The sequence below is a fragment of the Arvicola amphibius genome, chromosome 1 (assembly GCF_903992535.2).
Source record: "Arvicola amphibius chromosome 1, mArvAmp1.2, whole genome shotgun sequence".
NCBI classification, from domain to species: domain Eukaryota; kingdom Metazoa; phylum Chordata; class Mammalia; order Rodentia; family Cricetidae; genus Arvicola; species Arvicola amphibius.
The window spans coordinates 66,559,866-66,585,620 of record NC_052047.1 but is presented as its reverse complement, the minus strand read 5'-3'; the positions used below and the strand labels follow the sequence as shown (position 1 = coordinate 66,585,620).

Genomic DNA, 25,755 nt, shown 5'->3' with positions numbered 1-25,755 from the left:
TGCTGGCTCTTTCTGGGGTTTTTATTTCTTTAAAATAATTCATACAAATGGTTACAGTCACAAACATGATTTTAACCAAAATATTGCTAGCCTACCACATCAGCAGGACGGCACCACGCAGGCAAGGGTCTATAACCCCTGCCTCCCCCAGGACACACACAGATGGTCCTGAGCACACTGGGCACTGCAAATACTCCTCTGAGCCACTCGCGATGCCGTCTTCATTTGGAACAAAGGGGTTCATGCCAAAATTAGGAAAAAACAGCTTTTGTTGTTTTTCTAAATTATTCTAAAAATAAGACAAGCAGGTAGAAAAACAATGCACTGTGTGGCATAAAAAGAAAAACGGGAAGGATTCATTGTCCTGAGAAGTGTGCCGACGGCCACATTCCGGGGCACGTTCCAACGTAGAAAAGGAAAAATAATCTCAAACTGACTTGCTGAATGCTCCCTCAGGTTTTCTTTTTGTGGACAGCTAAGCAAACAAATCCTTTGTAATGTTCTAAAAACTGTACACAGACAAGAACATTCGTGATAGAATTAGCTACTAACTTCTTTTGCTTAACGAGGAACGCAAAGGACACAGGACAGTGAGCCAGCCCACAGGACGGGACAACTACAATCGACTTGGGGACGTGCTTCCTCTTGCCCCGCCTGGTGCACGCCCGGGTCAGTCTCTGGAGCGCCAAGGCCCACACTGGATGCCACCTCTGCACACTTGGGTCCAAGGGCACGCGGCGCCCTCCACCAGGCGCCAAGGTTGGAGAGCTCCTCACAGGCTACAACTGGTCACTCGTATGGTCTCTATCCGCCTCAGGCTTGACAGTCTGGCCAGGAGAAGGAGCGTGCGGTGGGTGGGCCACGGGCGGCAGGCCGTGGGACAGGGACATGGCGCTGGGAACAATACCTTCCACAGCAGCTGGGATGCCAGTAGGGGCCACACTCACCACACCTGGAGGGTACCTGCTGGGAGAGGGCAGACATGTGAGGTCATCTATGGAGCACCCCACCTGCTACACACATGCATGGGGCATCAGTGACCCCTGAGGTCCAGAAAGATTGGGAACAGTGAACACTTGGTGAGTGCTGGGCAGTATCCCTACCTGGCTTCTCACTTATTAAGTCTTTCCCAAGCCCCATTCCCTGTCTCCTTGCTATTCTCTGCCCCAACAATAGTTCTGCCCAGTACTCCTATCTAGGAGGTTCCTAAGGCCAACCCTCTTGATATCCTTCCAAAAAGCTCAGGAAAGTGGACTGCACCATCCAGCTCAATCCTCTCCAGTCACAGGGGCCTACATAGGGTATCCCCAGCCATATCACAGCCCACATTAGCTACAGCCAAGGTCCAGGTTTAAGCCTCACTGTCCTGGAGGCTGTCCTCTGCCCCTGCCTGCTCACCTGTAGGCAGCCCCATTGAGTTCAGGGTGCACCACAGCAGGGTCCATGCTGGCCCAGTGGGTGGCAGCTGTCAGGTGGTCCTTGTTGACACAGTTTTTCAAGCTATCTGGGATCCGGCCTGGGAGGTTGGGAGGTACACCGGAGAGAGACGACAGCAATGTGGGTTAAAACTGCTGCCTCTGCAGAGGCCAGGAGGCAGGCACTCAGTCACCCTTCTCCCCAGAGCCCTGGATTACTCCCTGTGAACACCACAGGGCTCTGTTCATCTAAAAACTCAGCTCCTAACTTGAAGACCCAGCCTTGCACATGTGCCCTCTGCTCACAAGCAGCTGACAGCACTCAGCCTGGCAGGTCTTCATTCATGAAAATGATACATGTGCTACCCAACTTCACCCCAAGGGATGCCCAGTAAGAGACAACCAAGTGCCACCTCCCCTGAACTGGCATAAAACAGACTTATCAGTCTGAGAGCAAAGCCACCCACCTGTAATGGCTCGCCGGATTTCCCGGGCTGCCTCCTCTCGCATCTCAATGGACGCCTGCTCACTGTACCATGCAGCATGAGGGGTGCAGATGAGGTTGGGTGCATCCTTTAAGGGTCCCTGGCTAAAGCTGAGGACAGCACATACCCAGTCAGAGAGGTCTGAGCACCCATGTCTGGGGAGGTGCAGAAGGTAGCCAGTCCTGAGATCTGAGGGCCCCTGACCCGATCCCAGGCATCTGTGAACGTGGAGCTGCAGGACTCTCAAACCTACCCCAAGGTCTTAGCAATAAGGGTAGAGAGTCTTCCAAGCCTTGGGGTATTACACAGCCCTGCCCAGCAGAACAAACCCTAGGACTGTGGGCTCTCAGACACAGACTCTCACTGCTAGCTCTTCCAATGGCTAATCACTCAATTGGTTACCCCCAAGATAGGCTTTGTCAACTGCTGGAGCCCCAGAAAGTCTGCCCCAACAGGACTAAAGACTACATGCTAAGCCAAACTAGCCCTGGCCCCATAGTCTCCAGAGGTTGGTGACTATGGGACCATCACAGACATCAAGAGACAAATTGAGAAACAAGTCAAGTCCTAAGCCTAGCCCATAACTGTGGCCAAGGTCAGATAGAATCTTGAGGTTCTTGTTCCCACCTGAGAACAGAGAGTAAACCCTCCCCAAACCCAGCCAGCAAAAGGCCAGAGCTGAAGGACAGACTCCAAATGCTAGTCAGCAGGCTGGGAGGCATAGTCATCTTGGGGCTCAGAGGGCACCTGAAGGGCTCTGATTCATGCACGTCCAGCGCTGCGCCACGGATCCGCCCTTCCTTCAGGGCCTGGGCCAGAGCCTTCTCATCCACCAGGCCACCACGGGCCGTGTTCACCAGGAAGGCTCCTTGTCTCATCTGAGAAGACAGACAGGACGACCATGTGAGTGGCTGACATTGGAGCTTCTCACCGGAGTGGCATACCCACAGCAAATCTCACTTCCCACCCACCTGGAACTGGCCTACTACAGATCAGCTCTGGGAGAGACTCTGGGCCAGGGTGGGCAGTGGCACCAGCAGGTACACCCTGGAGTATCAATGGAATAAGACAGACCCAGGTATCTAACTGCTGTTGCTGTCTTGAGCAAAGGTTCACTTGCCTCCTGGGGAAGGGGGGGGTACATCCTGAGGGAAGAGTGGGAGCCACACTGTAAGGAAGGGACAACATCGCTCTGGAGGAGAAGGGAGGAGGGTGGAGGATGCCGCAGCAGCGCACCTGCTTGACGGTGAAGTCATTGATGAGGTGGTGGTTGTGCTCATTGAGGCCGCAGTGCAGGGTCACGCAGTCACTGTGGAAGAGCAGGTCCTGCAGTGTGCTCACACGCTGCAGCCCCAGGGCCCGCTCGATGCCATCGGATAGGTATGGATCATAGAAGAGGACATTGAAGCCAAAAGCCTTTGCCCGCAGTGCCACCGCCTGGCCCACACGACCTACAGAGTCAAGATGAAGTGAGACATGCATCCTGAGGCCTTGAAGCTGCCTCACAGCCGGGATTCAAGGGCCTCAAACATGACTTTGCCAGTCTGCCAAAGTTTTACCAGATCCCTGAGGCCTCCATCACAAATACTCCGCCGAGGCACCTGCTCCCAGGTGCTGAGGCACCACAATTGAGGGGTGGGAGCTAGCTGCCACCCTCCAGCAGCCTGCCATTGATCAGTTCTACTCACTGCTCTGTAAAGCCAATACATAATCAGCTTGGTCCCCTCCCTTGGTCACTGGCTCACTTATCAGATGTCCTTGGAATCTCAATTCTGATCACAAACCGTATATGTGGGGACCATTCTGGACAACACTCCTCCTAGAGATTCATATACCATTGACTCTAGCAGCACAGGAGTGAGGGGATGGCTCAGCAGTTAGGAGGGCCTGCTGCTCTTGCAGAGGAGCTGAGCTCTGTTCTCAGCATCCATGTCAGGAAGCTCAGGACCACCTTTAACTCCAACCTCTGGCCTCTGTAGGCACCTGCACTCACATGAACATACCCTCTACACACACACACACACACACACACACACACACACACAAAAAAAAAAATAATAGAAATAAATCTTGAAGGGGAAAAAAAAAAACAAGAACGTAGCAATAAAGAGGGTACAATGCACACAGTACATCTGCCACCTTTCTGGCACAACTCTGCAGATCTACACCTTATGCCCTCTGAGGCAGGCCTGGCTCTGGAATGGGAGCCACTGCCTAAGGGTCATGGTATGCAGACAGCTCCACATATCCACACATCAACTGATGCTGGATACAGAGGGAGCACAGACATCACAGGCGGCTAGTAGGAGAACGCTAGGAACATAGTCTCTCCTGCAGCATCCATCAATACCGGACAGGAAAAGAGCTGAGGAGTCAGGCATACTGGCAGGACATGGGCACAATTTTAAAGAGTACCACAGAAATTAGAATAAAAGAAAAACAAGCAGATCCACAGACAACCCAGATGGTGGGATTAGCTGAAGGACTTCTGATCACTGCTGAGAACATGTGTCATAGGCACATGTGATAAATTTGAGAGGACAATGAACTCCAGCAGAGAAACTGTCCTCTACAAAAGACCTGGACACACATTTTGAGCTGGAAAAGCTGTACCTGCAGTAAAGAGCCCATCACAAGGTCTGACACCAAAGACAGAACAATGGCCAACAGAAATGACCCTAATTAAAGCAGAAGGGAAACTGAATTTTAAAAAAGCCTTTTAAAGAACAAAAGGCACAGTCAAGTTTGGGAAAGCAGGAGAAAAGATGTGCCATATCAACATTTAGTCAGAGAAAGCTGTATGGTAACATTAACAGGCCAGATAACCATAAGAGACCACAATAAAGGATGGAGCTCTACCCCACTGTGGTCTAGCCTATAAAGCACTGGTCATCACTAATGCCAAAAGGACAAGAACAAAGAGTGGGAGCAAGTGAAACACGCTAGAGGAGAGAGCAGGGTGCTGGGAAATGCCCGGAGAACCTGCAAACCAGAATTCTGGGAAGTGCAAAGACCAAGTGTGTTTCTGAACACCACAGGGAATGGGAACACATAAATTATAACAGTAGTCATACCAAACACCTGGTCAGAGGGGTAATGCCTAGGTTCTATCACCACCAACATGGGGGAAGTACATTAACAAGGTGAACAAGCTCTGTGCAAATGTTATGTATTGATCACTACAGAATGCTGCTAAGAGAAATCAAAACATGAAATAATAGGATGATGTATGTCTTGAGGACATGTGTGTGATTTTCAGAGACCAGTGTCCCAAAACACTCAAGGACTAAACAAAATGCAAACCAGTGAGCTGATTCTAAAGAAGAACTATCAGAAGTGAATGAGACAGCTAGGTGTGGTGGTGCACGCCTTTAGTCCTGGCATTTGGGAGGCAGAGGCAGGCAGACCTCTGTGAGTTCAGGGTCAACCTGGTCTACAGAGCAAGTTCCTGGACAGCCAGAACAACACAGAGAAACACTGTTTTGCAACACCATCACCAAAAAAAGGAAAAGAAAAGAAATGCATGACAAACAAGGTTTCGCCAAAAAGTAAGGTCTCTTGACCCACAGCAGTGTGTGCCTGCTATTGAGTAAGGGACACTGTTATAGAGTAAAGAGAATTGGAAAGAGGAAACACAACTTTGTTCAAGGATACACTGTGGATGCCAAGTGGAGCACTCTCAACTTGATTATTGTAAAAAAGAGAGAGGGGAGGGGAGGGGAGGGGAAGGGGAAGGGGAGGAGAGGAGAGTATTTCTGAACTGACAGATACTACTTGGAAGTTAGGAACCAAAAGAGCTAAAATCCAAAACTTTTCACTCTCTCTAAAGAAGATGAGATCTGCTATGGTGGTTTGAATGATGGCTCCCAAAGGCTCATGTATTTGAATGTTTGGTCCCTAGCTGGTAGAACTGTTTGGGAAGGATTAGGAGGTGTGGCCTTGTTGGAGGAGGTATATCACTGAAGGTGGGGCTTTGAGATTTCAAAAGTCCACACCACTCCCAGCTATCATGCTCATACCTGGCTGTGTTCTCTCGTTTCTCTCTCTCTCTCTCTCTCTCTCTCTCTCTCTCTCTCTCTCTCTCTCTCTCTCTCTCTCTGCCTTGTGCTTATGGATCAAATGTAAGCTCTCAGCTACTTCTCTAGCACTACATCTGCCTGCCTGTTACCATGTTCCTTACCATAATGATCATGAAGGCAACCTTCTAAAACCATGAGCCTTCAAATTAAAGACTTCATGACTTCATCTTACAAGTTGCCTTGGTCATGGTGTTTTGTCACAGCAATAGAAAAGTGACTAAGACATCTGCCATAATATTTTTAGAGAGCAACAAAACAAAGAAGTAGCTCAGGACCAAAGCCCCCAAGACTCAGCATCTTGTTACTCCATGTGTCCTGCAATACAAACACCAACACACGGCTTTAAAAAAAAAAAAAAAAAAAAAAAAACAGCTCACTAAGAAAAACAAGGAGGAAACTGAAGAATGTGCAAAGCTTTTAGCCAAAAGAGTGAAGGAAGCCAAAGAAAAACACCAGGAGCAAACTGCCAGGAGATGTAGGCTGTCCTTGCTGAGAGCTTCTACTTCTAAGACTGAGTGAGTCCAGCTGGACCAACAGTCGGGGAGCCTGCGTGAAACTGACATAGGCCCTCTGCATGTGTGTGATAGTTGTGTAGTTTGGTCTCTCAGTAAGGCTTCTCACAGTGAGAGCAGGATCTCTCCTGGTGCTTAGCTGGTTTTTGGTAACCTGTTTCCCATGCTAGATTACCTGGCCCCACCTCGACCCACAGGGACAGTCTTGGTCCTGCCTCAACTTGATGTGCCATGCTTTGTGCAAGCCCATGGGAATCTTGTTCCTTTCTGAATAGAGATGGAGGAGGAGCAAATGGGGACAGGGGTAGATGGAAAAGGGGAGGGGACAGGAAGTGAGGAGGGAGGGGAAACTGGTTGGTATGTAAAATAAATAAAAAAAAAGAGTGACAAGCTGGGCAGTTGTGCCACATGACTTTAATCCCAGCACTCAGGGGACAGAGGCAGGCACATTTCAGTGAGTTCAAGACCAGCCTGATCTACAAAGTGAGTTACAGAACAGCCAGGGCTACACAAAGAAACACTGTCTCAAAAAACAAAAACCAAACAAACAAAAAAACCCTGTATTCACCTTAGCCAGATTATGGAGGGAGAATTTTGTAGCAAATTGTTGCCACTAAAACCACTGGGCCCTGAGAATTTATTGTTATCGTGGAAAGACACAAACATATTTGCCTATGTTTCTGGCATAGTATACTCAGCTCTAAGCAAAGTGTATGATCCAGGTGGTCTGACACCTGTAAAATCCAAACTATGAAGCTTCTAGAAAGCAGAATCCTCATGCTTTTCTTTTGGCGAAAAGCTGAAGCAGACAGAGACTACTTAAGACACACAGGAGACAACTTACAAGTAATAAACTGATTTCTTCAAAACCAGAATCTGTCCTCATCACAGATACTAAGTGGGCAACCGGGTGTCAATATACTTGTCTGACGAGGCCCTGAGACAGAACATAGATGGAATCTTGTAGATCCACACCAAGACAAAGAGACCACGACAGGCACCATACTTCAGAACACAGGCAAAAGGTTCTCTAACAGACAGGCATTCTGGCAAGAAAGGCACTCAGACACGTTAGCTGTCGGAGAGGTGCACATAAAAACACTAGGGCAGCACTAGTGCTGACATTAGTGTCAGTAAAGTTCAAAACTCCAATTAGCCAGCTGAGAAGTGCCAAATCCACACACCTGCTTGAAGAATGCCGTGGTGGCCTTTTGCCAGCTCTATAAAGTCACTTCACTTCTGGTTAAATCAAAGAAAAGAGTCCCATGCACAAAGAGACAGGTCTAAACTGATCAACAGAATCCTGCTCAACAGTAAGAGTTCCTGAGCAGGACAGACGTGTGCAGAAGCGAAGGAGCACAGACCCAGGGCCCCTGCCCTGTGGGTTCATTTCAGCTGGACTGATGAACCTAGCAAGCTGTGCCAGATGGAGCGCAGAGACAGCAGGCAGGAAGGGCTAGCTGGAAACAGTACAGGGCTGTCCCACACCGAAATACGTTCCATACTCTGTGAAAGGAGCAAAGTTTGTTTCAGTTATAAGAGGACAAGAAGGAGGGAGGCAGAAGCCTATGGATGGAGAGGCCAACAGCCATGGGAACGTAGTTGGCATGTTCAATATAAAAGCAAAAGTTAGGGGGCTGGAGAGATGGCTCAGAGGTTAAGAGAGCTGACTGCTCTTCCAAAGGTCCTGAGTTCAATTCCCAGCAACCACATGATGGCTCACAACCATCTGTAATGAGGTCTGGTGCCCTCTTCTGGCCTGCAGGCAAACACACAGACAGAATATTGTATACATAATAAAATAAATAAATATTTTTTTAAAAAAAGCAAAAGTTACAGCCCACATTGCCTGTGCACCCTCACTGATGAGCCAAGAACTCACCACCATATTCCACACAGAGGTAGCCTCAACAGGTTGAAGAAGAGAAGAACAGAGATACAGGTTCACTAGGGGCACATACCCATCTCCCTTCCAGAGGGAGGCCACAGTGCGTGGAAGCTAGCCTCAGACCTGGTCTGTAGTGGGTAGACAGCAATTACATACAAATAGGAGGTCCTTAAGGTAGAGGGTGCAAAAACTCAGGAGCCCTTGTTGAACCCAGAGGGGACAAAATTCACCCTCCTTGCTTGTGTAGACTGTACACTCATACACAAGTATGCTCACATGTATAGCTCTGTCTCTGTCATCTACATCATCCACATGGGATACATGTTACCATCCATGTATCCTGAGCTCTAGGGAGCTCTGGGCTGGCTACAGGGGACAACCTGACACAGCAGAGAGGACAGCAGTGTAGGCCAGTAGGTAGTCAGTGGCAGCCATGTGATACACTGGACAAACAGGGTACAAAAGGGACACATGGCTCAGTCCCAAACACGAGTGACAAAAGCAGAGGCAGAGCCACTCTAATAAGGAAAGCCCAAACAGACTGCTGGAGGACAAGATCTGAGGGTGAGGTTGCCCTGACAACCCAGACCTGCACAGTGACACCCTTCACCCCCTCACTCCCCCCATGCTTATCTTTCCTCCATCTTTCAACACATCTTGGTGCTAGGACCCTGAGGTAGGAGGTGCTATCTTGTCCTATACACTGGATGGGGACGGTTGTGGCATACAGGGTTATAGAGCACCAAATAGCCCTGCTGTGCATGTCCATTAGGACACCAACAACCATATCCCAGGCCCGCCTCTTCCTGTAACTGAGGTGACCTACACACACTTCCCATCTCTTGCTGCTGGCAGCAGGGTTGAGGCAGGAGTACAGCGCAGCCAGAGTCAACCAAGGGTAGGCAAGGGTGACAAGAGAGCTCTCAAAGGTGACATTCTAGCACAACTTACTTTGCCATCTCTGTAGTACACATAACAGTCAGATACCCACAAAAAGGTGACGGCTGTGAAAACAAGCCAGGTGAGCATAGGAACCAACTACTATCTTAGCAGGGCAGAAACAGGCTACTCCAGAGCTGCGGGGAATGAGTGTGTATGTAACCGTGCTTGTATAGAGTATGCACATATCTGTGCCCATGTGTACACCATGTCTGTTTGATCCACATGTGGCACATGTTATCACCAATGCGTGATGTTCACTTGTGCTCTTACATGACCTCCATGGAGGTGAGGAGACACCTGTGAAAGACTCTAGCCCTGCCTAGGACTAATTATCCTATGCCCTCAACACAGCCAGCAAGTCAAGGGTCTTTATGGAGTAGGAGGGTGGCAGATGGGCAAAGACGATTTGTGCTGAGTCACAGTGGCCACGCACCTAGTCCAATGATGCCCAAGGTCTCTCCACGGATCCTGGCAGCTCCTGAAGCCACCTCTCGAATCTGCTCTACACTCTGGACCCGAGTGCCTTCCCGAAGTGCTTGGTGCAGCCAGGTAGTTCGTCGGTACAGGTTCAGGATGTGGCACAGGGTGGAGTCTGCTGTCTCTTCCACAGATGCTGCAGGCACATTGCACACTGCGATGCCTACAAGATATGTGAAGGCACATGTTCCAGGCCCACAGCCTCCTGTCATCCACAGTCAGAGGTGCTGCTGTCACAGCATACCCTTAGGGTGGTGCTTCGGTAGTAACATGTCAGAAAACATGCCCCACAACCACCTAGGAGACTACATGTCATTGGGCTGTCCCACATGACGTATAGGATCCCCCTCTGCATGTTGTCAATGTTTTATTATCACTGGTTAATAAAGAAGCTGATTTGGCCTGTGGCATGGCAGAATAGTGCTAGGCAGGAAAACCAAACTGAATGTTGGGAGAAAGAAAGCAGAGTAAGGGGAATGCCATGTAGCTGCCAAAGAAGACTGACGCCGCTGAACCTTACCGGTAAACCACAACCCTCCTGGTAAAATATAAAATAATAGAAATGGGTTAATTTAAGATTTAAGAGTTAGTTAATAAGAAGCCTTAGCTATTGTCCAAGTAGTGTTGTAATTAATACAGTTTCTGTGTAATTATTTTGGGTCTGGGCAGCTGGAAATGAACGAGCAGTCTCCACCTATACCCACTCTTGCAGAACACTGATGTGGCAGCTACTAAGCAAACAGGACAGGGGGCAGGCAAATGCTGTCCTGATCACTTCCAGACTCAGTTATCTGGGCAGGCAGGTGGTTGAAAAAAAGCCAATGCTACTAATGCCCAATTCTTCCCCATCTGGATCACGGGACACACAACATTCCTGAGCAGCCATGGCTCTACTAGCAAAGGGCTAGAGCCAAGGTACATCCCGGGGCTGGCTGGCCCCTCCTTATTCACACTACACGAATCAATCTTCCAGTTCCCTGGGGCTTCTCAGGCCAAGCATGCCCTGACTACATGGCTCCACGATTCTTACTGTCCTGGGAACAAGTCAGATGGAGCTTTCTCTCCCCTAGCCATGGTCTCCCAATTTACCCAAGGGCCCATTCCAGGCACTAAACTGATGGTCTATGCTGCCTTGGGCTGCCCTTAGCCCTTGTCCCCAGAGGAGGGCCCCATCGTCCCAGCCATGAGCTGATCCTCCACAGTGGCCTTAGTTCCAACTCTACTTCCCATCCCAGCAGGATGCTTCTGCCCATACTTTCCACTGAAGTGTGAGGACAGGATTGTTTTGGAAACTATCTTAAAAATTAAAGGTATCTGACACCACAAAGAGGAATCAAGACAGGACCCATGCACCCTCCAGAAATGACTCCCTTGAAATAAAACAAGGATACAGGGAACAATAGCATGTAGCCTTGAGATTCAGAAACAAAACTGATCCCCCAAGAAGGTAGATGGTAAGACCTGCCCCACTTTCCACAGCTGGGTCTAAAGGAACCAAACTTGGCCCAGCACTAGGCCATCCCTAGCTGAAAAGAGGAGCCTGTGAATTCTAGGAACTATGGTGGGACCTTGTCCAGGGAGGGGCAGACCAGTCACCAAGGTTTTGTCCCCTGTGGCTTTCCAGGGCAACATGAGCCAACAGAACAAGACTGACTTTCCCACCCACTACTGCAATCCTCAGTTGCCCTGTGGTTCTCAGGCAGGTTAGCTCCCTCCCTCTGCAGTCATAAGGGGCAGAGCAGCAGAATGATGTCAATAGCACACTGTAGAGGGCAGCCTTGCTTTGACAGTGGGCCACTAGCACAGAACACAGGCTACTCTAGAATGGCAAAGTATGGTTATGCTGTTTCAATATAATAGACTTGTGCACAAGTGTCCACTTTGAACACACGTTGCTTCATGTGTATACATGCATGGTTTCAGCACACATTCCATTTTCTGCTTTCTTAGAAGACAGCAATGAGCTCCCTGACTGGCCCTGTTTCAACCCAGTCCCTAGGGCCTGGTAGGCTGGTGACAGCACAGGGAGTCGCAGCCACATCCTGTGCTGCCCACCACAACCTGCACTACCCACAGCCCAAATCACCTTCAATTCAAGGAGCAGTCCCGGCTCTACTGATTGCCCAATAGAGCCTGAGGTTAAGTGAGACATCTTGGTCAATGGAAACGGGGACTTCAGCGCTCCTACCTAGATCCCCAGCTGACTTGATGTCAATGTTGTCAAACCCGCTGCCAATTCGGACGATGATTCTGAGAGCTTTGAATTTCTCCAGATCTTCTCTGGTCAGTGTGATGGTGTGGTACATCAGGGCGCCCACAGCCTCATTCAGTACCTGCATTGAGGGAAAACAGGCTGCTTACTAAGCTCCTAGGGCCCACCAAATGTACCCAAAAAGGCTGAGCAGCCAGCCTCCAAATGAGAGGCATGGGAGGCAGGGGAACAAGGGAAGACACCGGGAGCACAATGCAGGGGCAGTTGTGTTCTCTCAATTGTCTCAGACAGCAGCATGATACAGTAGAGCCTCAGCAGAGGCTGTGGGTAGTGTCCAAGGGCCAGAACTGATGGATGCCCTTAGTTTTGAGGGAATCAGGGTCACATACACTACTTAGACGTGTGTGGAAAAAATTGGGTACTCATTTGCCAGTGGAGAGTCATGGAGAGCCCAAGTGGGAAAGAGTGAATGGGGAATAGGCAGCTGACAGCACAAGGAGTGAGGAGATTTAGGGGAGTCCATATGGACTTCAGATGGACAATCATGAGGACAGGAAGGACTGGACAGCTGGGTAGAACAGGTGAGGCTGGGGGACATGGGGACCAACCCCATACAAATGATTGCTTGCTGAGGCCCATGGCAGGTATAGCAGTACAGAGCAAAAGTGACAGATCTCAGGGTAGTATCAGAATGAGTCTGTAGTTAGGGACAGATTTAACATGGGTCCCTCACTATGTTTGAAAAGGGTTGGCTGTGGACAGAACAGAACCATAGCCTGCAGGCCTATGTTGTATGTCAACATGTGTGTATGTAGACAGCCAACTGGTTTCTTACCCTTAGCACTTAACTGTGAGAGTAATGTCTTTCAAAAGCATGTTTTCAATGTACTGCAAATGTGCCAACAGAGAAGGGCGAAATCAAAGCATCTGACCTTTCAGTGCACTGTCTGTCTTCCAGAAGCCAGTGTGCTTGTTTCCTTGAGTTAATTTCCTACAAGTGGAGGGTCTTCTGAGACTCTAGACCCTGTTGTCCAACTGTCAACGGACTTCCTCATGTCACCACTGAGCTTTCTACAAATAAACCACAGCCTACTGTCCATCCACCGCTTGTGCTTAAACTTCCCTTCCTGGGTACAATCTACCTATGTTTCTCTATTTTTTTTCATGTTTTTTTCTTTTGTTTGTTTGGGGTTTTTTTGTTTGTTTGTTTGTCATCTTGAAGTTACTTGGCTGCAGAACAAAAGCATACTAGGAGTGGGCTTGCTAGGTAGTGGGCGAACCAGACAGTTCTACAGCCCCAGTCACCACCAACAGCTGTTCTGTAGGCCACAGATCTACCCCCAACCCCGTCCCTCTCCTATACTCCCTTCAGTGTTTCCAGGGAAGTTTGTTGAAGGCTGCCGCTAGGCCTGTCTCCAAGAGTACTCTCTGCAAGCAGCCACTCACATGTCCCCATCCACCAGCTGTGTGACCACGTTAGTGATCTGATTCTAGGGTACTTGGTGTCCTCCCTACCAGACTGGGAATGACATGGGCCCTAGATGTTCATGACAGGCATAGCATAGGTTGAGTGACTGACGCAAACGGGTCATGAGTGTACCAGTGGTAGCATGTTCTGAATGGAGCTCACGCTCCAACCGCAGTGAGGTTTCGTGGTCAGGGTAACACTGGGCTCTCTGTGCTAACCTCCCTCTGAGAAAACACTGGATGGTTTTATCGCCTGGTGTGCACAAAACAGCTACCATGTGACACTGTAGCTCCTCCCACCTCACCATCATGCCTGACATTTTTCTGCTGACGTAAGTCACACACAGGCAGAGCAGACACTGGCTGAAACCTCTGCACACTATCCAACTCCACAGGCACCAGGTAGCTTTGCAGCTGTTCTTCTCCACAGAGGGAAGTGGTATCCAGGCTTTCTACTGTGCCAGTGATTGATCACCCGGCCACCTGGTGGTGAATTGTGGGTTTTCAGGGGGCCACAGAGAGGCTTGCTGAAGTGGTTTATATAAGCAGTTCTTCTCTGACCAGCTTTCTGCAAAGATTTCCTTTTCCTGCTGACTGGGAAGGCCTGAAGGTCTTACATGTACCCTAGGGCCAGGGTACAAAGGGCAGTGCCCACTTGACCTCACTGAAATTTTCCCACAGTTTACTTTCCTCTGAGTCATTTGAGCATGCCCACAGACTCCTTTCTAAAGCAGTATGTCTTCTATGTGTAAGAAAAAAAAACTCCTCCGCTCTTCCAACAGCTGCCATCCAACCGGAACACCATCCCAGCCTGTAACTGGTTTACCAGCATTTTGTCCATATACCTGAAGGCCACACCCATTCCTGGGTCTTCTGCTTTGTCCCATCAAGGCACTAACAACGGGTCCCAGAATCTCAGCATACTCTCAAAGGGGGACCTGTTGACCCATGGCAATGGACTCCTGCACACAGTGAAACCCCCTCCTCTCAACCTTTGTCCTGGTTCCAGGTGTGTCCGCAACACGAGCCCAAGGTCAGTGCATTAGCAGCCTGTTGGCCACAGGAGACACTTCTGCCCACTTGTTTCTTAAACATCTTAATTGTAAGGGGCCGTCCTCTGGCCTGGGATGTTCTGCACCCATGAGTCATGAAGTGTCATTCTCCCATCTCCAGTGGGGACTTCCTGCTGCTCTAAGTCCTCACTCAGCACATGCTGGGAGCAGTGTCCCTGGGTTCTCCCTCGGTACATGCAGCCCTGGGCTGAAGGTCATTTGGCTGAGAAGTTGTACAGCACCCAGCCAGGGGTGTTCTGAAATTCCTCCCACACCTAGTGGGCGTCTCCTAGCCCCTCTCAGAATCCTCCTGGGTCCATGGCAGAAGAGCCAGGGTCTCTGGGAAGTTTTCATCATGTTCTTCCTTGCTAGTGTAACATTCTCATCTGCAATGTAGACAGTGACACACAGCCAGTTGTGAGGACTGCTTGTTCTGAAAGGCGGAAATTCCCACGTAGCAAGGATACATAAGACAGTTACTTCCTCTCCACACCTAGAGACAGGTGTCCCATATGTTTGGTTACATCTTCATAGTCATTTGGGCACATGATCCCTGTCTTGTGACTGTGTCATTCCCAGTATATGGCTTCCCTCTTATGGTACACGGTACCTACCCAAGGCTTCAGCCATCATATCCAGTTTCCAGCCAGCAGGAAGAGGGAAGGTGACTTCCCTCAGTGATATGCGCCCAAGGTGCTGTGTGCCTGTGGGTCATCCCGTTCCTGAGCCAGGAAGGATCTGGGGTAGGATACAATCTGCACAGCCGTATCACCAAAGGGCACTGGGTGGCTGCCCAGTTTGAACGACTGTGAACAAGCTGCCATACCTTCAGGTAGAGATGACAGCGAGAACGATGTCATGTCTGTGAGGACTAAGCCCAAGCATGGCTGGTAGAACAATGAAAGGTTGTGTAACAATACAGAGTGCGCTATTACTGCCAGGGTTGTGCTCACTGACATACTACTTCCTACTGTTCGGGGGAAATCTTCCACCATTGTGTCCCCAGCTTTGGCATCTAGTTCCTTCTGAGTTCTAGGTTCTGTTAACCTTCCCACTCCTCGCTCCTTCCTTCTGAGTTCTAGGTTCTGTTAACCTGCCCACTCCTCGCTCCTTCCCTCTGAGTTCTAGGTTCTGTTAACCTGCCCACTCCTCGCTCCTTCCCTCTGAGTTCTAGGTTCTGTTAACCTGCCCACTCCTTGCTCCATTCTCCTCTCATTCCCCACTATCCTCACAACACATCAGAATCAGGTCTTCTGATCTCTTCCTGCCTACTATTATGCCCTCTGTGTTTTCTATTGCTCCCCCATACCTACTGCAAGACCCTCACTATGGCACTATCTCTTGGCTGAAGGCAGCCCACCCCACAGTCAGACTAAGGCTCCTGCTGGTGAGAAGCTCTCAGCCTTGCCTCCTTGTATCTGAGTATCTGTGTGGAAGTGACAAGTTCCCAAAGACTACAGACACACACTGAGGCTAGGCTGGAAGGACTGTCCCAGATGACTCTGTAGCCACTGAGGAGCAGGGCTGTAGGTCCAGTGTATGCTAATGCCATGCCTGGCAGGCTTACAAGGCTGGGTACTAAGCTAAGTGAAGGTTCGTTCAGATATGGGTGTCACTGCCCTCTGGGTCTGAGACAATATCTGCAATGGGCCAACAGGCCCACCTTTCGAGGCCATGGTGCCACTAAGAGCAGAGCTCACCACTCTTCTCCCAAGGGAACAAATCTCCAGGCTAGTCAACCAGACCATCTACAAGAGCAGATGCCAGGTCCCTCATGGCAAAATCCCTGATTGGTTCTACCCCTGAAGGCTTTTTAGGTTTGCTGTAAAGAATGCTTTCAAGCTGTCTCCAGTGTGAAGTCTGACTTGGGTAGGACACAAGCAGAAACCAGGTGAGCATACTCCAGGAAACAGAGGAACTCAACAGAAGTAAGCAAACATCAATCACAGAAGCTGCTTAGAGCTACTAACACTTGACAAGCTCTAGGCAGGTACTGTGGATGAAGATATTGTGACCTTCTGTATTGCAGGTAGCATCCAGCATAATCACTGGCAGAAGCCCATAGTTCCACTTCTTCTATTGAACTGGCTATGATGTAAGAAACCAAGAAAATACAGAGTAAGCCCATCTCTACAGTCTGACAAGGCCAGGCACAGTGACAGGTCACACAAGACTAGGTGGTATTTAGACCTAGTGTGGCCTGAGGCCCAGGAGCATGACGAGTGTTGTGTGCTGACTCAGACTGCAGCCTGAAGTTGCAAGGCCCATGCTCTGGAGCACTCCCTACTTCCCCATGAAACTTGGCCAATTTATGATCCTACCTTCTCATGGATCTCCTGTGTAGACTGTGCATCACAGAAGGCTACTGTGGCCACATCCTTCAGGATAGGCATCTCCACTGTGCAGTCCCGGCCATCCAGCAGCGCCACCAAGGGCCGGGGGTGCATGGGCCCGTTCATGATGGGAGGTCGGACGCCTGCAAGAAAGGAGCAGACCACTTAATGCCCTCAGCAGCTCTAGTCTGTACCTGAGGACTGTGCTACCCACTAGAGCTGAAGAGATCAGCCCTGAGAACTTGCTGTACTCAGCATCTGGTTACATGGGACTTTGTAAAATGCAAATTAATACTGTGAAGAAGGAAATGGAGATTGTGATAGCTCACTGATGACTGAGTGGACTCAGACCATCAACCCCTCAAGAGCACACGACCTGAGATCCTTGCAGACCCTAGTGGGGCTGTGGGAAACAAGAGAACTGGGAGCCACAGGCTATCCTGTTAATACAGAAATGTGCAGGTCACAAAAGGATGGGATTCAGGAAAGAGCCTGGTCACTTTTTGTTGCTTAAAGTCACTATCTGTGACTACCCAGAACCCCAGAGAGAAACCACAGTGATTTTAGCATGTGACCCGACCTGATATCATTCCTAGTGATAGATTTCAAAGGCCAAAAATCTGTGACAGTAAGAAAAGGCTACCCCCTTGTAGAACCCACCTCTCAGATCAAAGTGAGAAAGAACCCTAGGCCTGGAGTGCAACTCAGAAGGGCACTGGCCCAGTGGGTGTAAGGCCCTGAGTTTGTTTCCTAGTTACACCAAAACCTTCACAGATACGGCATCAGCTTGCTCCCAACACAACACCCTAGACTAGACCCCACTTGGGGCCAAGTGCAGTTCCAGGGGCTTCACAGGTACACAGCCGAAACAGTAGTCCCAGGTACTGCCTGGCCACCTTGGGCAGGGCACCAGACACCTCATGGTGACCAAAGGTAGCTCCACAGTAGCACGCAGCACCAGGCAGGGCCTTGTCTGGCCCCAGGGCCTCCAAAAGAGCTGGCCAGGAGAATGGACCATGGAGAAGGCACAGTCGGGGGTGGAGGACAAGAAATATGTCACCACACAGAGGCAGTCCTGAACAGCTGCTGGCGAGCAGCAGCCTATGGAGTTCACAGTTACTCTTCTTGCCTCCAGGTGCAGAGGCTGCCCCAAACTGCCAGTGCCAATGACTTGCCCCAGAGAGCCCAAGTCACAGAAATGCAATGTCCTAGGGACTGTCACATCCATGTACAGCAGGGCTGGTGGACAATCACTCGAGTGTTTCCAGGCCCAGAACTGGATACCTGGGCTGTGGCACCGGTCTTACTGACCTTCTAGACAACATTAAGCCCAAGGGCTCCAGCTGTGGAACAGAGGTATTGCTGTACACAGCCCTTCCCTGGTGCCTACAAAAAAGACACAGCTATGCCTCTCCATGACTTCATAAGCAGTAAAAGTAAAGGTGCCGAGACTTGATGGACCCAGACTTCAAGGTGGGGTCTGCAAGGTCACAGGCTTGGCATTTGCATACTCCCTTCCTTGACTCCTATGGATCACATCCTTAGCTACCCGTCACCAGACAGCAGAGGCGGACAAACAGCAACAATCCACTTGTCCTTCAACTTGGATTGCAAATGGCTTTTCTCACATGAAAGTATTACTTTCTGTAGAGGTGATGGACTCACTGCTATTTGAGAAGTATTGATAAACATCATCCCCCAGCTTGAACACCACATTCTGTAAGAATATGGTGAGCAATGCCCATGTCCACAAATCCTCTGAGGCTACAAAGCAAATCCTCAGAACACAGCCTGAACCTACTGTCGAGGAAGTCTATACCTCATTGAGGACCTGCTCAGCTGATGGAAACTCTACTCTTTCACCCTATAAACAACTCCTTAGGGAGGACCTATAGATGTGGGTGTGGCTAGACTTGGGTCTAAAAGATGGGTATGATACCCAAAGATTTATTTGGGAGGACAAAAGACCAAGCCCTCTAAAACCCAGTGGGCTTGTCACCAGTACCTCCTCTTCATCCACAGAGCTGCTCCAGCGAGGGTCCTCCCAGACAAACCCATCTAGGAAGCAGACAGATCTAGTAACTGGACCCCTGCTACACAGGAACACTAGTCCAGGGCTGAACTCACTTAAGAGCCTTTCCCAGACATAAGACAGAAAAGACAAGAAACCCCTGCTGAGCCTACCCCAGGATCTCAGGTCTGCATTGGGACATGCACAACCTCAGAATCGACCCTCAAGCTCCTTCAGGGAAGACCTGGCTTCAGCACCCACTTCCTTACCCTCAGGACACTTTCTGACAGAAGCCAGCCCCTAGCACAGCAGCTGAGGACACTGACCAAGGCAGTCTGCAAACACCAAGCACGTTCTTCAGGCATCCATAGTCCTCAGCCATAGGTCAGCCTGCCTAGCTTCTGACAGTGCAGCCCATGTCCCTCCTGTAGTTCCTTTGCAGAGATGGCTTCACTTGGCAACCCCTACCAACCTGACATTGCTTAATTGGGGCGGGGTTTCCACGACCATGAATTCGCCTGTCCAAAGCTTTTTGTCTTCAGAATCCCCAGGCCGAACCGCGTTCTGTCACGGAGCCTCATCCCACGTCTTATTGTCTCCAACCAAAGCTCTCAGGCTTCTGCTCCACAGCAGCCACTGAAGCCTGCGTCGGGTTCAAAGTCTTACTAAAAATCAAACACAAGAGACAAGTTAAAATGCCATCAACGGCCAGCTAAAACTCAGACTCCAGGAAGCTCCATGGAGTGAAGCTGTGTGCTACATCCTTAGCCCTGTGCAGCTGCAGATGCAGAAGACCAACTGGACAGCAAGGCTCTCACTCTGAGTTTGTGATTCCAGGCTGGGGCAAGCCCCCAAGTCATCTATGTGGACCTAGGAACAGCTCTGCAGTTGGCTGCCCCAAAAGACTTCTGCTCAGCCCATTCTCCACAGTGGGAGGTAAAAGCAGCCAGCATCAGGTATAGGGCCTTGAAACTGCAGAAAGGGGCCTACCAGCTTTCCTGGGAAGCTCTCCTTCATGTTTACATTTCCTAACATTCAAGGCTGTTCTAACCATGTCCCAACATGTATCTTTTAACAAGGCTTTCAGGCAAGCTTGCTAGGTGCTGGCTTTCTAGCACTCTACCCAACTTCCTGTATGTCCCTGCTCAAAGTATCCCTGCACCAGGAATGGTTCAGCTGCAAGTGCTGCCCAGATGCTCTGGAAATGTAGGCCATGACACCCAAACACATAATGGCAGGCCTGTAGCCCAGAAACTTAGGGTATTCCAGGTGAGCACAAAAGCCCAACCTCTGAAGTGTGTCACTAAGCAGCCAAAGCCCTGGTCCCTGTCCCTAGCATCCACACAGGGACCAACCCTCAGTTTAGATGGACATCAGGCTGGCTAGAATAGAGCCTGGCCTTGACACCCTTCAACATCACAAGAGACAAGAGCACTTGTCAGCCCAGACTCTGGAAGCTCATCCAGAAAGGCCACACGTGGCCACAATCCAAGGCAGGTTGGGGCTTCAGAACCCAGCACCCAGTGTATTGGGGAATAGCTCCTTCCAGAAGGCTCACAAACTTTTTCCCCAGCTCTCTCGGTGAGTTCCCAGCACCTGTGCCCAGCACTGGTGCTGGCTTCCAGAAGAGCCCAGCCTCAAGGAGAAGCACAGACAATGCAGAACCAGTCAGTAAAGCAGCAACAATGCCCTTGAGTCACAGTCCTGCCAGTGCCAGGCACCTGCCACAGGCCCAATCCTTCCCTTAGTCGGTGCCATGATAGACTTTCCCAGTAGAGGGCGCTAAGATGCCGCTGCAGAAGCAAAGGACCTGAAGTCATAATGCTGGGAGCTCTGACAGATTTGTAGCAAGGAATGTTTGTCCCTTGCAAGAGCCACTGTCATCTGCAATAGCAAAAGCAACAGCCATCTGAGCCATGGGGGCTCAGGGACCATGTCTCAAAGAACTAACCAACAAAAATCCTCCTGGGATGGCTAGCACTTCTCAAATAGGATCAGATCCCTCTATCCTTCAGCCACCCCATCCTCTCTGCTCCCCCTCCCCCGGACAGGATTTCTCTGTGTAACAGCCCTATCTGTCCTGGAACTAGCTCTTGTAGACCAGGCTGGACTCGAACTCACCGAGACCCGCCTGCCTCTGCCTCCCAAGTGCTGGAATTAAAGGCATGTGCCACCACCACCCAGCACACCCATCCTCTATAAAGGTACTCTGGGAAGGGATTCTGCAGCAACTGGGGTGGGGGGTGGGGTGTGGCGGCGGAGGCGGAGTCTCCTCCTACCTCTAGGCAGATTCTTCTGGGGAACAAGGCCAGCTCTACTCCCAAGCAGCCCTCTCTGGGAACAAAGCTGTCCTATGGGCTGGTCCCTACCCAATTCTGGAGGCCAGAGGCCAGAGCCTGGCCACTCAGATCAGGTGGAGGCAGACGCTGGAAGTGCCTACTGTCTGGCAAGAACAGAGCTGAAAAGTAAGAGCAACATGGAGTAAGGCAGGCACTGCCGAAGGCAAGGGCAAAGCACAGCAGGACAATGGGATGGCCAGAGGGAAGGTGACCATGAGAGAGAGGAGTGCTCACAGCCAGCTGTGACTTACACCACACATCAGGGAGGCACAGAATAGAAACCATGATAAGAGGCATGGATTTGCCACCAAGATTATTCATTTTCAGTAATATTGGTCAATTTTGTGTGTCTGTGTGTCTGTCTGCCTGTGTGTGTTACAACAGATACTGCAGGTCTTGACCCCTGAGAACACCTGCCCATTTCAAAATCAGTTGGGAACACTTCCTCACTGGAAGAGCATGGGCCGTGTGTGATGTTCCAGATTATTAGGGGCTGCCTCCCTCCGTGCCCTTCTTATCTTTCCAGTGCTGTAGGGAGGTCTGGCTTTGTAGAGGACACAGAAGTCATGAGACCTAAAGAAGGCTCTGCTGGAGACTTGGCTCTGGACAAAGCAGCCCTGTGTGCATCTCCACTGGAGACAGTGGCAGGAAGAGCACCACAGCCATACAGAACTAACAGAAGGGACGGCAATGCCTAGGGAGGGGTAGAGATCTTTCTGGGTCCCCACTATCTATGCCTTCCTGTGGGCTATAAAACCCACACCCCTGGCCCATACAATATCACTCCAAGCCTGGTAGATTTTTTTTTCTTGAGTCACGCAGGCAGTGCAGCCCTGTCTCTAAAATCCTTCAAGCTCCTACACTGCCTATAGAACACAGGTCTGATGCTAACTAGAGGTCATGAAAAGACCAAGGACCTCACAGCTGTTAAGTCAGGCAAGGCTAACAAGGGGCCACACTATAAAACTTTATAGGAAATGATCATGTATTCTGAAGGTGCCACCCCACAGTCCACAGAAGGGCTCTGGAAGGACGGTGCGTGTCTGTGGCCATGGCCCTCAGCGCCTGAGGGAGAAGGTGCTGCAGCTGCCGCAGGACTGCTCAAAGACTCCAGAGGCTGCGCATGTCTACCCCGCAGGACTGTGAGGATACAAACGCAGACACTAGTGCTGGTAGACTTTCAAGTGGCATGCTGGACACAGAACCAACCCAACATACGCTGCTACTTCTCTTATGCAGCAGCTTACATCCCAGGGCCTGGAGGCAGGCCACCCTGCCCAGCACCATGCAGGCCAAGTCCTTTCCTGCCACCAGCAGGATGAAAACTAGTGTAAAGGTACTGCCATGGAGCAGAGACTCAGAACATTTCCACTTCACACGCCATGCCAAGGAACCACAGGGCCACCAGGTAACATGGTCGGTTCTGCCCCAAGAAGGTCCTCAGCAGTACCTACTTCTGTAGATGAATGTTCTCAGAAGCCTCTTGCCAGGTTACACTGCAGGGTATGCACCACTCTAGTTCAAAAGGCAGGAGGGAACAGTGGGCTGTTGAAAGACTGGGGGCCAGAGACCTGATCCTACCTGAAGCCCTGGGGGGACACTAGACCTCTCTGAGCCTGGGGACCATCTGGAGAGAGGCTAAAGCACACAGCTGAAACCCAACTACAGGCCACAGGTGACAGAAGAGAGGTAAAAGGTCAGAGCAAGAACAGGGAATCACTGAGGCCGCACCAAGTCCTCCAGTCCACATTACGTACAACTAGCATGGCACGGTGCCCTAAAACATCTGTGGATACCAGCTGACACACAGCAGGACCATGCCTGACCAAGCTCCAGAGCAGAGGAAGGGCAGCCTCAAACCACAGCTGCCAGCCTAAATAGTAAGACAAGGAAACACACAGTTCCGGAGAACAGTATCACCCCACACTACCCTGAACTTGGCACATCCCACAGCTGTTACCCCATGTTGCAGATGAAACGCAGAGAGATCACACATGAGTCAGGGCTCATAGTCATGTCCACAGACATCAATTTTCCAAAGATCATGTTGCCCCAGGACTCAAAGATGTTGGCCCCACTCTCAGGCAGTGGGCCTGAGGCCCTGCATGCCAACTACACTGGGTGGCATCCTGCACACTCCTGTTCCTAATGGGCACACGCACTCTGATTCTGGAAATGACAGAGCAGAAACAGTGAGGACACACATACTACCTGGGGGAAAACCGCTCGGTGTCACCTTGCTGACACCCTGGCTCATAAGGCCCACCTTTCTGAATACCAACTAAACGTCCCTTTTCCTTCCTAGGAGGTAAATTTGTCTTGGCCAATCCCAAACTCATCAGGACAAGGGTCAAGGCCCTGGGCCAGAAAAGGTTTGACAGGCAAGACCAGGATGAAGGCTGTCTTCCTGATTTCTGGAAGGCAATGGGCTAGGCCTGCCCTCCCCACCCACAGGAAATTCTGGCCTACGACACTGATTTTGGGTGCAGAACAGTTTTCCACAAACACACACACACACACACACACACACACACACACACACACACACACACACACGCCCGCACACCTCCAGGGAGTGACAGCTCTGAAATGGTGCAGTCTTGGGGGAGGAGTACCCACCACCAGCCCAGGATGGAGGGCAGGGCCTGGAGGCCCTTACCCTGTCACACCCTGAAACAGGCCCATAGGATCTGTGACTTGGCCTTGTCTGATAAGAGGTGCAGTAGGCCACCACAGGGCGCCTCCCTCCTGCCCACAGTTCCGTATTTCCTGCTGGCAGCACACACTGCAAGGATTCTTCCTCTACTGTGTTTCAGGCTATGAGGAAGAAGGCAGTGTCCTTGTGAGGGCAGAGATGGGTCCAGGCCCTTTCATTAGTAAGGTAGAAGAGCCAAAAAGAGGGATACCATGGGGTTCTTGGATGGTGGGCAACAGCTCCTCTGGGCTCCGCAACCTCTGGGCCGCCCCGCCCGAAGGTGGGGTCGGCCCCACTGCGCGTGCGCCAGGCTGCGCGGCCAGCGAGCACCACCAAGGACTGCCCTCCACCGGCAGAACCCCTGTGGTTTAAGGACTTTCACAAATGAATAAAAAACTTATATGGTCCAAGGCCAGGGGCCAAGCTGAGCATCACTAGATCACCTAGAGCCGTGATGGGCATGTATGCCACCCATGTTCCCTCAGTCCCATCTCTAGATAACTGCCCGCTCCCGGATCAGCCAATCCGAGGCCCAAGGGGGATCCGCAGGCTCGTCACTCCGGGAACACCTCGGTGCCAGCCGGGTGTTCACGGAAAGGAGCCAACGGGGCCGCGAGCCAGGAAGGCAGGTCCAGCTCGGTCACAGCCTGGGTCGTAGCACCACAGGCCCCTTTGTCACCTGCATGGGTCGCGGGCGGGCAGGGGACTATAAGGAGGCGCACTCAAGTGTAGAAGTTCGCGCATGCGCCCCTCCCCGTGGCCACACCGGGCCCCCCCATTCCCCCTCCCGGCGCGCTCACCGAGCGCGCACGCGCACTCGCACACAAAGCCAGCGCCGCGCGCGCCCGGCCGCCCCGCCCCCGCCCCCCGCCCGCAGCCGGAAATGCGCGCGCGCGGCCTTACCGAGCGGCAGGCCCTTGTTGAGCAAGTGCGAGCTGCCCATTGAAAGGCGCGGGTGGCCGCGGGCCCCGATGAGTCCGGCGTTCTCCGCCGCCGTGAGCCCTGCGCCTGGGGCGGCTTCGGCGCAGTCTGCTGCTCCGCCCGGCCGCCTGCGCCCGGCTGCCGCCGTGCCGAGCCGCCACCGCGCCGCCAGCCGCGCTCCGACCGACGAGCGGGCGGGGACACGCGGCGCGCGCGCGCGGGCGGGGCCTCGGTTGGTCTGCTGTTTGCCGGCTAGGCGGCGCGCTGGACGTACGCGGGCGGCTCAGGGGCCGCGCTGCCCGCCGGCCCGGCGCTCGCCCCCACCCCTCACGCCCCTCCCAGGCTGGATCCCCTTCCTGGGCACGCCCCCAGCTGTTCCCGCCCCGGGCCTCCCCTCCCTAGCGCGTACCCGGGACTGCGCCTCTGCCACTCCTTGGCGCGGTGACCCGGGCCTGAGCCCGCGTGGTGGAGCAGCCCATCCGCGTGGGGCGCTACCGGGCTGGTCGCCGCGGCCTCAAGTGGACAGCGGGAGGGACGCATCCGGCCTGAGTAAGGCTGGAGCTAGGGCCGCGGACCCAGGAGCTGGACAGCGCCCTAGCCGGGGAAGGTGATCTGGATAGGAGGCTAGCTCTTGCTGGGACTGTCAGGCAGGCGTGGCAAGTGATACCACTTAGCTGTTCAAAAAAAAGAAAAAAAGAAAAGAAATCACAAACTGGAGGGTGCTGAAGTCCATCTTGTTACCTACGTGTTTTGAAAATCAGATCTTTGAGAAAGGTGGGCAGATCCAGTGGCGGATGACAAGGGTCTGGGAGTCTGTTTACAGAACAAATTCGATCCCTTAACAGACATGGATGGAGAAAAGGATCTAACAGGTGGAGTTCCAAACCTGCTACGGTACTTCCTAAATAGACTAAGGGCCGGGGGAAG

The 25,755-nt window shown here is 51.5% G+C and overlaps 1 protein-coding gene across 3 annotated transcripts; it reads right to left on the bottom strand.

Moving 5' to 3' along the window:
- On the bottom strand, window positions 1–25,021 carry Ctbp1 (C-terminal binding protein 1). Of its 3 annotated transcripts, XM_038335235.1 has the most exons (10): window positions 24,811–25,021; window positions 19,346–19,538; window positions 16,851–17,005; window positions 11,987–12,131; window positions 9,755–9,961; window positions 3,137–3,351; window positions 2,648–2,778; window positions 1,883–2,010; window positions 1,399–1,516; window positions 1–966 (listed from the first exon to the last, which is right to left on the bottom strand). In XM_038335235.1, exons 2-10 carry the CDS (start codon window positions 19,350–19,352, stop codon window positions 780–782), a joined length of 1,293 nt encoding a protein of 430 aa, XP_038191163.1. In that variant the 5' UTR covers window positions 19,353–19,538; window positions 24,811–25,021; the 3' UTR covers window positions 1–779. The 3 variants fall into 3 exon arrangements, with proteins under 3 accessions (XP_038191163.1, XP_038191146.1, XP_038191156.1); XM_038335218.1 differs by lacking the exon at window positions 19,346–19,538; XM_038335228.1 differs by lacking the exon at window positions 19,346–19,538 and having other exon boundaries at window positions 1–963.
- Between the last annotated feature and the right edge of the window lie 734 nt (window positions 25,022–25,755).